This window comes from Lethenteron reissneri, chromosome 15, assembly GCF_015708825.2.
Source record: "Lethenteron reissneri isolate LAM-NWPU_2019-01 chromosome 15, ASM1570882v1, whole genome shotgun sequence".
NCBI classification, from domain to species: Eukaryota; Metazoa; Chordata; class Hyperoartia; order Petromyzontiformes; family Petromyzontidae; genus Lethenteron; species Lethenteron reissneri.
Window position 1 is genome coordinate 10130462 of NC_083793.1, and position 14554 is coordinate 10145015.

Below are 14554 nucleotides of genomic sequence, written 5' to 3' on the forward strand. Positions count from 1 at the left end.
ACAAAGTCCCATCACAAGGGAAAAACGCAAATAGACAAATTTTTATATTTCTGCCCGTATGGAAACGGCTGTACGCCGTATAGACCTGAAAACTCAATTTCCCTGTACAAGAATACGGGTAATCCATAGTATGGGTTGATAGGAATGTTACCAATTGCGGTGGATGTATAGACTGGCAAAGGCGGGTGTGGGCCAACCATCCAGCAGTGGATAAATAGCAGCTGACGATAAAAACAATGGGTTAAGTTGTAATTTACACAACCAAATGTATTGTTGACCGTGGGATTATACAGATGAAACATTCCACCCAAAAAATATACCGCAACTTAAAAAAAACAAGCGTGACCCATGAACCCAACATTCGTAGCCACCTTAAGACTGAAAGAATGTATTGCAGGACATGAGTGCATCTTTGATCTTTCACGAAGCTCATGGTCCACCTTAAACCGCATCTGCAAAAACCATGACAGATGCCCAAATGGGAAATAAAACCAACTCTCCAGGAGTGTGCGACTGTGTTCATCCAGAACAGGCCGTAACAACATTGGCTCAACGACTGGCTGATCCACAAATACGAAGGAGACATTACGCGATGCACTCTGGGGCTTCACCACCGGAATGTCATATTGTAGGTGTTGCTCTGCGTCTACCTCAGCCGTACGAACGATGAAGTGCATCTTTATGTAATTCATAATGCAGTACTCTACGCGCTTTATGCTGTAAAACATTTTAAAGAACACCCGCAGGCATTTGGGTTTAACATTGTTGACAGACAATGCCATTATACGTATCGTTATGGTGACAGTAGACTTGAATCCAGCAGTGGATAGAATATGGCTACAAATGATAGATAAGATGATCAGGTGAGGGCCCGTTTCGGCTTAAAGTCCTCTTTTTATAGACACTTTAAGTAGTACAATGTGCATTATAATGTCCTGAGTTTACAAGATTCAGGAAACATGCAGTCGTTGAGCCAACGTTTGTTTGACATTGGGCAAATGTTGGTTGAGCATTAGACCAACGTTGGGTCAAAGTTGCATGTTTACTGGGATACGTATCCAGTCATTCCAAAAGTTAACATCTGACTTGGCTTCATGAATACTGTAGTCATCGGGAGTGAAACTCCAATTGTTCGTGGGTGCCTATGCACGTCTCAGATTTTCCATGGCCCTAATCTGCGAAGAACTCGGTACACCGATGGATTCATGTTTTCCCCCCTCCAAAATATCATGAGTGACCCGGAAGTGGCAGGCAAATTCATCATTCGCATCGATCCATGGAATAACTGAATGGATATCAGTATTTTTTTTGCGGCTGGGCATGGATAATAGGATTTTCTAATGGCATGCACATTATATATACAATTTAAGAACTTCTATTGACTGTAAAGAAACGTATGTGGGCTTGGGTGGGACGCATCGCTTGAATCGATGATGGCTGATGGTCAAGAATAATGACCCAGCGGAGGCTGGCGAACGAGAGGAATGCATCCGAGAGAATGTCCACTGAAGAGACGGAGCGATGAAATCAACTCTTGAGCAGAATATAAATTATTACACATCGCAGGATCACAAGAGATGGTGGCTTGTTTGGCAAGGGCTTCATCCATCAGTGGATTGACCGTGGCTGTGAGAGATGATGGTTGGTTTATGGTGCACAAATCTGTACAATTGACATTTTCCTCAACTCATCCAAGATGCACACAATTTGAAAACATATAAAAGCATCACCTGCACATGAAGTATTTTATGAAACATAAAACAAAAGTTTTATTACATTTATTAAACTGTAGCCTTTATAACAGACTGTAATCCCAGTGCTATATATCACCAATAACGCCACACAGTGCGAGGGTTGATGCATACATACATACATTAGTACCGTCACCATGGACACCCACCTGCGCATTGCAGGTACTTGTGTGTACTTATCGAAGGGTCAAACAAAAACAACGACTGCACTTCAGTCATTCCAGAATCACCGGAAACGTTCAAAAGCAGTCATTCTGACGAGCTAATAATAAGGCTGCTTTCCCCCCAAATCAAAATCCAATGTGCTCTAATAATTGTTTTTTTTTACCCTTCTATCTGGCAAAAAAACTGACACATTTTTACAAGGAGTCATGTTTGCATAGACCGCAATACCTGCAGTCATAATACAAACAAAAGACATAACTTTGATAATGTGCACTGTCCTTGAAGTTGATTGTTCCACACCCGAGACAACTTTCCTTAGAGCCTAGTCTCACATGGGTTGGACCAGATGACGCCAAAAGGCGCACAACTCAAAGATAATGCACCATCAGAGTATGAGAGCTCGGGGCAAGCATCTACACTATGGGAACATCATTTGCCAGTAAAAATATCATATTTTTACTGGCAAATGATGTTCCCATAGTCCAATGTGCTCTGCTTAAACACAAACTGTTTCACGCTGCACGTACCTGATGATTGGTAAACGCATTTCGCTGGTAAACGAGTAGAAACCACCGATTAAAATTAAGATCATCAATCTTCATTGGGTGAGAGGGGGGGGGGGTATTTCAAAATTTAACGCACTGCACTGTGAACCTGACGACCTGAGTTTGATTTCTGGCCATGACTAACAGTGCGGGCCATTGTTATCCAAATCGGCACTGGGCACCCACATTCACAAACCCGCGACGACCGGCCTGGTGGAGTTTAGTATTTAATAACAAAAAACCCTCCATGACCAACATGGCATGGGGAACCGTTCATGCCAGCCGTAGAATGATAAAAGGATGTGCAATAATTATTAATTAGAAATTATCTGGATTTTAATCAGCACTCTCTACGTTATGTGGGACATGTTTACAAACAAGCAGGTGCTTGCAGTGTGTAACAACTTAATTTGAATGCAGAAGATTAAACAAACGTAGTGGATCAGGAGGAATCAGAATCATAATACAGTGTATTTATTTATACTGAAGGAATCTTATGAGCTATAAAGCTCCTTTTCACAGATGTCCAGTAGCATCTCGGAAACTTGGTGGTACAGGGTCACTTTGTAAATGGTTTTGGATCCATAGACGTAGTTATTCTATCACGGTAGGGTACAGTCATTTAAAAACAATGGCCATTTCTCAGCAGCTGCAGATTATGCCCAAGTACTCTAGTGTGGTTGTCTAAGACCAAATCACCCTAAATGTGCCCGTTCATGTCAGATTTTGGATGCATGAATGAGTGACATCAGTTCTTGCCAGCTGTTGGAGAGATGGGGCTGTGAGGTGGCCAAAAGAAGGCAGCATTGAGTGTCACCCTCTGGTATACATGGGTTTTCTCTGGGTTTTCGCTGGTTTACTCGCACACAAAGGCAAACATTTTTAATAGAATGGGTTAACCACTCCAATGTAGCAGGACCCTCGTGAAAAAGGGTGTTAAGACTCGGCTAAATAATTTTAAAAAGTAATAATTCAGTTTTAGACCAATTAGTCTCCCAATACTTGTTTTCAATCATAATAAATTGGATACATGGTTTTATAGGTCATCTATAACTGTATTACTGTTTACAAAACAGTGATATTACAGGGCCTGACATTGGGCAACATCTGGGCAGCCGTGTCTTGGCCTGACATTCCACAATTCAAAGTGGGACCTAGTGGATTCTGACGTCGATTTCCTGACACGTAGTGAATTTTACACAATCGCAAAGATTAGTGCACATCTCCAGCCTTAACAACAAGGCCTGATCCATTTTGGGAATGACAAACTGCCTTACCGGTACAAAACGCACTCATAAGATGGAAATCTCCTCTAAAATAGCCCTTCTTGCATATTTAACTCTAATGAAGTGGCAATGTTAGGAAAGTGTACTAACTTCCTATGCATTTCTTTACTTAAGCATACAGCCCAGTAAACATGCAAACGTTGGCTCGAAGATGCATGTTTATTGGGAGGCCCGTGTTTATGGGAGCACCAAGGTAAGAACGTAAGCGCTATTACAGATTCAGCACCACCGCTCACAAAGTTCCTGGGAAAGTGGGTCTGGCGGAAAGCTTTCATCTTAATTCTGACGTTCTGTAGTGTTAACTCTCGATTATCCAGGGTAATAGGAGAGAGAGCTCCAGAGTGCCCCTCTCGGGGGTATTTGGCCTACTGTTCCATGCTCTCCAGATGTTTTGGAAAAGGCGGACGTACCCACACACACTTTACCCCACCACATGTGACCTGCCGCTAAACTAACTGTCGTGTTCTACCGACGTGACTTTACCGAAAAAACCTAAGAATATGAATCCTTGCAGTCACGAAAGCTTCAAATCTAGAATTAGCTGTCGTGAACCAATTTATACTGTTTGGTGAACCGAGGTGGGAAGAGGTGGATTTAATAAACTTCTCATTTGTTTCAAATGCCATGCCTGACAGCACACAACAGTCTACACAATGGCCTACTCTTGCTAATGACGTTGGGTGATCTTTAACATGCACTGCGAGCGAAGCAGACGGCGCGTAGTATTATTATCGTCATTACCCACCGCAGGTAATAATCAGGGCGGCCGCTGGATTCGAACCTTGAACCTCTGTAACAAACGGCAACCGCGCTATGGCTGGGCCATATGCAAGATAGGGGTGAAGGAGTGCTTCGTGTCCTCTTTTTATTGCATCTTAAAGTCAGCAGTTTACTTGGCAACATTTTTGCGGTCACATTTGAGCACTTAGTCACTGACCCTGGGATGAATGAGGGGGCAGTTAATACTTAAACCAGAGTGTAATTGAAAATAGCAAGCTTCAAACCTCAACCTGGATAATCTGCCCACGGATAATTGAGAGTGAACTGTAGGTACTTCCAAATGTCAGGTTAACAAACACTATTGAATAAGTGGCAAGATATCCAAAAGCGGACGACAGCATGGCTATCACTGGGTTTTAATTTGAATTTCTTGTTGAGATAAGTGCTCTTTATTTCAGTATAAAATAGTCAGGAAAATTGATACGTTTTCTCACACATGTCAGATACTTATTTGTAATCATGATAATGGCCAAACATTAACAATTGTATCGGTCATACATCCCCATGCAGGACTCTTACGGAAAAGAGTCTTGATACTCAATGAATACTTCTTGGGTATTATTATTATTGTCCTCCTCAAAAAAATATCCCACTGAAGATGAGCGTAGAGATTAACCAAATCTGTAAATGATGAAAAACCCATCATAACAGAAATATAGTATATGATGGAAAACCATGAGTTTCAAACAACGCACAGAAACGATTAGAAGAAGAACTCCGCTTTTGTGCATCATGCAGAATCCGTCATCAGTTCCTGAATGACTGCATTGTGGTCCTCTTGTTTTAGGGCCAAGTAATTTTTGACACGTTTTTACATGTTGTTTGAAACATATTAACACAAATATATATGGAAATAAAGCGAATTTGAATAAATGCATTTATGATGAAGTGGCTTAAAATGTGAATTATTTTCTTATTATATTGGTTACTCGGTGTGTATCACCATTATATTATGAATTCCGTGGGCCAAATCACCTGGAGTGCACCACAACACTCATTGAATGCATCCTAAATGCGTTTGTGAAAAAAAAGATCAGTTACGTAAACATAATTCCCCCCGTCTGTGAGTAGGATACATGTTTGGGAAGGACGTGTACATTTGTATTCACTGTATCGATTTTCCAAACAACCTTTCTGAGAATAACAATTGACACTTATTCGAAGAAGAAAAAATGGAATTGGAAACCTGGTAACTGTAACAAAGAGCGTATCACAGCGATAAGGCAAAACTAAACAAACAGCAGCAGAGCTATACACATCGTGGGTCTATGGCTTAGCTACAGAGTGCGCAGGGGGTGCAGCTGCGTCGGGCCAACGGACCAAATGGAGCCCAGGTGAAGAGACAGTTGGCAATTTGCCAGGGGTGGCAGCGCCCACCTTTTAATTCCTTGCACTGCCATAAAGACTCGCACGGACATCCACAGACACGCATAGCTTGAAGTTGTGATTAAACCATATTCTCAGGTATTGCGAGTTAATGTTCTCAGCTCGGCCATCACCGGACTCACAGATAAATCCACAGATTACACAGAGACCCAAATATTACGTGGAGACCCAGAGACTAGCGGTTCTAGTTATCGAGTGTGCAGGTGGTCCAAGAGCACCAGGATTCACGAGCCAGAGAGGCCCAGTTGCCGGGTTATGAACAGAGGGGGGTAACATTTTTTACAGACGGGAGTGAGTCCATTTCATTCCTTGAATCAGGGCCTATGCCAACCACACTACACCACTCTCTTTGGGTGTTGAAAGGATGGAAGAGTCCAAACTCCGACCTAAGTGCTGAATCTAATTTTGCAAGCCCACGGGCCTCATGGTGTGACACGCACAGCTGAAGGAGGGGTGGGGTGGTTCTCCTCTCTCCTGTCTCCCTTACTTTGAGAGAACCAGGAGTGGTGATGTCGTTGTCATTGGACTTGCGCACTCAGTTCTGGCACGAAAAGTAGTGCTGCACCCTTTTGCTGATTTCCTTCTGCAGTTTGGAGGCCCTTTCCTCTAGGCCATCCAGCTTGCCGGTGGCATCCACCAGTTTGTCAGCCTGCGATTCCAGCAGCTTCTCCAAGTCTGCAGAGAGAGAGAGGGCACGGAGTGAGATGAGGGCATGAGTGTGTGTTTGCTCCTTATAGGGGGACAGGCCATCTATTTCATCCCCTGGCCAAATCCCATGAGGCAGATGGGGCAGCTGTGGAGAGAGTGCAGACGTTTCCATACCTGCGCAGTGTACTTATGGCCAGCTCCAGGTTGGCAGAAGAGGTTTAACTCTGTATTAGTCGAGCAGCAATATATTTTCTTCAGCTCCGATGTGTGGAAGCTACCTGGCCTGCGCTCCACATGACATCTTGGGTCTTCTCGGCCAAAATTATGCCCTTCCTTCTATACACGTGCGAAACCTGGACTCCTCTAATGGAACATCTGTGCCGGTTTGACTTGATCAAGCTGGCCTACCTATGACCCATCCTGGGTTTAACCAGGCTGGATTGTGGGAGGAAGAGGTGAGTGAAGGACGCTACTGGACAGTTGGAAGCAGTCGCCCTCTAACAACAATAGAGGGCAGAGGAGCGACGCTCACCACAGCGAGTGGAGCACCAGGCGGCGAAAATACGAAAGGGAGCACCGGTGGTGCATCTTCCAGTCATCTCAGTCAGTCAACCCATGATATAATGGATCTGTCCCATGACCTGTCAGCAAGCCTTTGACACTTCACATGACCTCAAAATGCACCTGGCCTGGCACTGGCGTTGTGGTGATGCCACCACCACTTAGTGGCATACGACGGTTGTTGTTGTTGGTGTGGTTGTAGTCACATTGGTTGTCATGGTGATGGTGTGGGGAGCGGTAGTGTAATGATTAGCGCTCTCCGCGACGAACCAAGTTCAATTCCCGCTCATGGCCAACACCAGTGTCCTGGGCCTCATTTAGGGTGACTCAACCTCAATTGAGTACCTTGTAAGATGTTGAAAAACATTGCCACGAGGGAGACAAAGGTCGCCGGGCATGGTGCTGGCCACTCACCCCATCGTGTGCACTTGCCCCAACAGTTTGATAAAGGCTATACGAGGGATCTTTGCCTTTGTGTGAATGTACTCGTGTGTTTACCATTAAGCCGCTTCATCTTGTCCTGCACGTCCTGGAGCAGCTGAGATGCCTGGTCGTGCAGCTTCTCGGCGCGCTCCCTGGCCTTGTCGCTGCCATTGGACCGCGAATTCATCAGCCCTTGCATTTCTTTAAATTTATCCTTCACTTCTTGCAGCTCCTGCACACGCGCATGCATGCACGCACAAGTGGCGATGAGTAGACCATTACCGGGGTGCAAGGTGATACCGGTTCTACGGCTGTGGTTCATCACGAGGCGAGGTTGCTGCACTGTAGCAGAGCAACAGAATTTCTTGAAATACTGAGCCTGGTGAAACGAACCCTAAAACACGAGTGAAGCGCTGAACAGAACGAGCCACACACGATCTGCGTTTGCCTATTGTGCATTTCGCTCTAGCTCTCACACCAGTCCTTATGCAATACACCGTCCCAACACTTTTTTTTACTTCGTCCGTGGGAACTTAGGCAGGGGTAAGTGTGCGCATTCGTCACACACATCTGCGGCGACGTCGGCGTTGACGCGCGCCTGGGCGGCCTGCGTCGCGGCATCCTTGGCCGCCAGCTGATTGGCTGCGGCCTTCTCCTTGAGCGCTTGGACGTCGGCGGCCATCTTGGTGAGACGATCCATGGCATCCATCAATATCGCTCCCGCGTCCCCAGCCTTCTTCCCTGCCTGCAAGGGACATGGGGGGATGGCCGCCCTCGGTCATCGTTGTTCAGCAATAACAATGACGACGACGATGTCAGAAGCGACTGTTCAAGTCACGTGGAGTTGGCCGCTACTCTCACAAAGTGCTGCATCACCCCGCTCTAGAAAACGGCCCGTGGAAGAGTTTTGTTGAATGTCACGGTTGCTGAGCACAGGCCCAAACAAAGGTCCAAAATGCCAAGCAGCCAGCAACAAGCAGCACTTTTGAAGCTATAATAGAAAAGACTGGAAGAAGTTAGTAGGGAGGATGAGCCTTCAGCAGCATTAAATTCGGGGTTTAAAACAAACCGAACACTACACAAATTAAATGTCTACCGTGAGTGTCAGAGGTCCAGTTGCATAACACTCCTGAAGTGAAATATCCCTGTACGTCACGCCAATTTACATTACACTCAAGACATTTTTATGCCACTGATATTTGGCCTTGGATCAGCCGAACACCAGCCGAAGGTGGTCACCAGGCTGAAGCAATCCTGGCCACGTACCCCATGCTATGCCGTGCCTCCCTCCCCCACCCACTGCCCACCCTCCGCTCCCCCCCCCGTCACCTCATCGATGCGGTCCTTTGCCGAGTCAATGTCGCGTTGGGCGTTGTTGATGGCCGCCTGAGCCGCGCTTCTGAGCGTCGTTGGCCTCCTGCAGTGCTTGCACGACTTCCTCGGTCTTCTGCTTCACCGCCTCAGCATCCGCCCTGTGCAAGCACAGAGACAAAGAACAATCCCGCTCCGTGTAGCCTCTGTAGGCTGTTGGGGTAATTCCTGTGAGCAAGCAAGATGTGGATATGTGGCCAGAACCAGCTGTCTATGACTCCCCAATGTAGATTTATTTGCATTAGTCACTCATTATTGGGGCTGAGTCAACATAGGGGAGGCCCAGGACCTGTTGAGATAATTGCCACTGAATACAAAGATCCCCTTTATAGCCTCCGCAGGCTGTCGAGGCAAGTGCTTTTAGCAATCAGCAATTAAGGCAGCCATGGCACACGATGGGGTGGTGGCGCCAGACACCACGTCCAGCTGCCTTGGCCTCCCCAGTACTGATGCTTACACACTGGACTAGGCGCTCGAGTGGACTTAGGGGGGGTGAGGCCCAGGACTTGGTTTGGATTGAAAAAAAAAATCGCCACCGATGTTAGATCACACATCTTACTTGGCTTTTTTGGCTTCGGCGAGCAGGCGCTGGGCGAGTGTCATGTTCTTGGCCGTCTGCGCCAGGATGGCGTCGACGTCGGAGAGGCGTGCCACGCTGTCGCGAATCTGCTGAGCCAGCGCCTCGGCCTCCCCGGGCGTCACGGGCAGCCCCAGCTTCAGGACGTTGTTCGCCACCAGCATGATGCTCTCCGGGTCCGCGCCCTCCTCTGCGCAACCGTAAAACACCGCCACCCCACCCCCGTTAGTGACATTGCTATTCAGTGTGCTGGTGGTGCAATTGGATCGAGGCCCACGATTCGTTGGCGATGAAGAGGGTGGAAAATCGGGACAGCAATTCCCATTTCATTCATGCCACTCAGGATTATTTTTTTTGTCATGGCTGGAGAACATCATGGACCATTTTTGAGACTTTCAGAAATTAATTTGGGAATAAGTAATTGATAATTAATGACGTTTGTTTCAGTTTACATAAATTTTATATGACATAACATGTATATTATATGCAATACATTTTATCTCCCAACACGATCTGCTCCCTCCAAAGCGTTAAGCTGGGTGTGCGCCACTGACTGACAGGGCCCATGCCACTCGCCGCGGGTCGCCCATCCAAGCAACATTGCGCACTCATTACACACACAAGTGCTTGCCATAAATGAACCACAATACCTTGCTGATCTCATCAAGAAGCATAAACCATCACGGGAACTCCGGTCATCCTCGCAGCAGCGGCTTTTGACTAACCATCGAACAAAGATTGCGTGCATTCAGATACACGCAATGCAGCAGTCTGGAATGCTCTTTCTTCCAATATTAGGAAGCCACCGGAGCTATGCACTTTTAAATCTAGATGGAAAACTCATCTGTTTAGAACTGAATTTTGCGTTTAATTTGTTGTCCTTACCCTGCACCTCCAATTAGCACGGTTGGCTACGTGCGGTGCGAAATAGTTCAACATACAGTACATACAAATTGGAGGCAATTCAGGTGATTTGGTGATAAATATAGGCTCTGCAACAGATTGGTGTGAGCTGGTCCAAGTCTCAGTGCATCGGGGGGGAGAAGACTTGGGGATGGTGGGTGGGGGTGGATTGTGGGCGATGCCAACCGTTGAGGAACTCCTTGATCCGGGCGATGAGGTCCCGCAGCTCGGCCACGGCATGCTCCATCCCGGCTTTGCTCTGCTGTGCCCGGTCGAGCGAGCGCTGCGCCTTGTCGCGCATGTCGCTCGCCTCGCGCTTCACGTCAGCCACCTGCCCCCCACGCGGGTGGGCACAGACACGCACAGAAAGAGAGATGTACTGTATGTATAGTATGTTGAACTTCTTTTGCACCGTACGTAGCCAACCGTGATAATCAGAGATGGAGAGAGAGAGAGGGAGACGGTCACCTTCATCCCCGACGCAGGGATCGGGCGAGTGCTGTTCGCGGGGCAACTATTGGAGGCCAGCACTGCACACGGAGGTGTGGTGAGGCCAGCGCCACGCGATCAGGATGCCTGCCAGGGGCTAGTGCAAAGGCCTAGTTGACTCGTGTGTAGAAAAATGGACACAGCGCGAGTCGTGTTCGCGAGCATGGAAGTACATTCCCGCGTTTTTGGGGACGATGTTTGGCACGGAGTCGCGGTGAGAACGACAACAAGACTGCGCTGTGTTGTTGCTGTACCTCCAGGGTATCTCTATCAAATAGTTTTCATTGTTACGGACTATCCCAAGTGTTATCATCTGTGACTTATACAAGCGAGTATGGTGCCGAGCAAGAAAGTAAACAACGGTTGATACTCGGCGCTGGTTGACCATTTTGTTCATGTCAGGGAGAGTGTAACAAGCTGGTTGACTGGTTTCACCAGGTTAGGGTTAAGGCAAGAGTCTATTTTGCTCATGTGTGCCACTCACAAACAGCGGGACCACGCCGCCTTAGGACCAAATTCCCTTGGTGTTTAGTTCTGAGGGCTGATTGAGAATAAAATAAAATAAAGATTGTAACACCCCCTCCCCGCACCAATTTCATCCTCATCGTGCCTGTCAGCTGCACGTCACGACACGAATTATCGACTCAGAACTCTCGCAGGGCAGTGCAACTCCTTCGGCCATTCCCCGACACGAAAGGCCGCGCCGCTCTGTGACAGATCCGAATAGATTGTTCGTCATGCAACGCGACGTCGACAGCAAACATGCGGAATTTTTTTTACTGGAAATAGAAACATTCGCCGGAAACACAAGGGCACCAGGGTCCCCCGGAGTTTACGGGCCTCACCTTAGTGGCCATCTTGTCGAGCTCTGCCGACGCCCTCTTGACCTCGAGCTCGGCGTTGTGGGCACGCGCCAGCGAGTCCTGCGCCAGCGTCAGGGACCCGCCGCAGCCGGGGCCCCCGCACGCTGGCCGGCCCGCGCTGTCCCGGCAGCCGCCGCCCCCGCAGCGCGACTCGGAGCATGGCAGGTCGCCGGGGGCGCCGCACGTCTGTGGGGCGCCAGGGAGAGACGATTCGGTTGAGAGAGATCGTCATGACCAGCGTGGTGAAGTATGGTCAAACAACTCCTACAACCTGCACAAGCACCTGTGACTATGCACGTGGAGGACCACATAAAGTCCTTACATGGCCTTTGATTAAAATCACCCATCTGGGAAGATGAGCAAGGTTGAGCCTGAATACTACTTTGCATGAGAGGTATTATTGGCCGAGGGCCTACACAGTGGGTAGCAAAGGGCAGAGCAGCAACATCCATTGCTGCAGACAGGAATCAGAGCAGTAGCAGCAATAAAAGTGACAAGAGCGTGACAGATCGATCACCGCGGTAGTAGAAATAAACGAGTGGCAAGGAAGCACCTGAACAATCAATCACTGTCGTAGCAACAATATAAGAGCGACAATGCTATCCACGCTGGCAGGTCCCCTCTGGCCACAGGGGGCCGCGCGCCACGGCACTCAGCACCTTCTCGTTGATGCGCTTGACGCTCAGCGCCGCCACCTCGCGGTCCAGCTCGTCCAGGCTCCTCTTGCTGTTGGCGAGACGCTCGGCCAGCGACGGGTCGCCGGGGGCGCCGCCGCCGTGCCGCATCAGGTCCTCCGCGCGCCGCCGGGCCTTCTGGGAGGCACGCACGGGCCCCGACGGTCCCCCAGGCCGCCGTCTCCGCCTGCTTCTGGGCATTGCGCGAGTCTTGCCACGAGCGCCGGATGCTGTCGAAGTCGCCTGTGTACATGACGGTGGACGGGGCGGAGGCAAGGACCAGAGGGGCTTGCGCAGCGTGGTGGGCAAAGCCACCAAACGTCCCGGTTTGGCCACGACTGTCCGAGCAATTTAGTAAAGGCTGTTCCGGTGTACCCACCCCATCCCCCCACCCCCCCACCAAAGGTATTGGGATTTCGTCGCTAGTTTAAAATATCGAGCCTTGTGTTCGATTCACGATGCGGGAATCTCTATCTTTGCCTGTGTGCGTATGTGCTTGTGTGAGCCAGGGCGAGGTGCAGGAGCCCCTTTGCTCACCGCTGAAGTCAGAGTTGAGGATGCCCTGCAGCCTGGAGTAGGCCAGGGCAGCCGACGCGTTGAGCCGCAGGGCGTCGCGCTCCAGAGCGTCCAGGTCGAGGTCGGTGCGGTCGCGCTGACCCTGCAGAGACTTCACGGACGCCTCGGCCACCGAGACGAGCTGCGTCAGACGATCCAGCTGCCGCCTGTGCAGCGGGACAGTTGAGATGAGACGGGGAGATAGGGAGACGGGGGAGATGCACAGAGGAGTAGACACGGAGGCAGGAAGGCGGAGAGATAGGAAGACAGGGAGTGAAAGAGATGCTGGAGATGAAGGGAGGAGGGGATGGGAAGAGGAGGGGGGAAGAGGAGATAGGAAGGCGGAGGAGAGGAGGACACGAGGAGACAGACAAGGAGAGGAGACGTGTGGGTGGGTTGGCTGTGAGGTGCAAACCCAACACCCCCGGGTCCAATGTCTCCCCCACTTGCCATAGGTGAGCACCTGGTCCTCTTTGGCCCCATGGTGCCCCAGTACAGGTGCACTGCCTGCCCACTCTGTAGCTTCCTTAATTAACACTGAGCCCTAAAGAGCCGAGTAAATCACAATTAACTCAGTTGCATGGGCCCTGGCGTAAGGAACTAATTAAGCTACCCCTCCTCCTGTCCAAATTCCCTTCCCCCTTCTTCGTACCGTGGAACCTGGGCTCCTCTTCCGGCCCCACGGTGCTCCGGTGCAGTTGCACCACCTGCAAACTCGATAGCTACGTATGTATGTTGAACTTATTTCGGACCGTACGTAGCTAACGGTGCTAATTCTGAGGAGCCGCTGGTTTTCGGCCAGCGGCTCCCTGGCGCACCACGCCTCTGCTGCGCGACCTCTGACCTGATGTTGTCGCGCAACATCTCGAGGCGCGCCACGTCGCTGGGCCGCTCGTTGCCCTTGGCGATGATGTCCTGCGCCTCCTTCAGCTTCTTCTCCAGCTCCTCAAATCGGCCGTCGTAGGCGCCGGAGATCCCCGTCTGGTCCATGACAAGACGGGGTTGTGGGGGGGGTGAGACGCGCGATGGATGCGCATGCGAGCACGTAGCCCCCGAGATTGTCGAATGCAAAAAATTTTTTTAAACTAGTTTCATTTTCCCAGGTGAGGCCCACCGAGCTATATGATAGCTCATTTGTGGCCAAGTGGCTTGTCATGTGGAAATGTATTGCAGCCAAATACTCTCCAATGCATGTTTCTAAGTATATTTTTAATAGGTTGTATATAATTCATCGTTGACACCATAGGTCCCCTGGTTCCTTCTGGTGTCAGAATGAGTACTAAAATTGTTGTCTCTCTACAATGAAAATTACTCAACTGAGCGCTGTGACTGACTGACACAGTCAGTCTGACTGACCCAGTCACTCTTACTGACTCAGCAATTGGAAGGTTGCTGCAAATTAAAATCTTGGATTAGGAATTGACTCAGTCCATCACCTCTCCGGGGTCAATAAAATGAGAAACCATTTTGTGGGGGAAGTCAACAGTGGTTGTCCTATGCCCGTACCCGACTCTGTCATGGGAATGTTGAATTTCCCCAAGTGGTTCAGGATTGTAAATGGGAGCTAAGCACCGCCT

At 49.1% G+C, this 14554-nt stretch overlaps 1 protein-coding gene across 1 annotated transcript in view; it reads right to left on the reverse strand.

The window, feature by feature from the left end:
* Nucleotides 1-1763: 1763 nt before the first annotated feature.
* The window catches only part of LOC133342687 (laminin subunit beta-2-like), a 68336-nt gene continuing 55545 nt past the window's right edge, over nt 1764-14554 (reverse strand). The window contains 12 exon segments of the mRNA XM_061552010.1: nt 1764-6588; nt 7621-7777; nt 8114-8290; nt 8875-8943; nt 8945-9017; nt 9476-9683; nt 10583-10727; nt 11731-11934; nt 12408-12593; nt 12595-12665; nt 12960-13144; nt 13822-13958. Of these exon segments, the coding sequence (XP_061407994.1) occupies nt 6449-6588; nt 7621-7777; nt 8114-8290; nt 8875-8943; nt 8945-9017; nt 9476-9683; nt 10583-10727; nt 11731-11934; nt 12408-12593; nt 12595-12665; nt 12960-13144; nt 13822-13958 (1752 nt within the window). The 3' untranslated portion in view covers nt 1764-6448.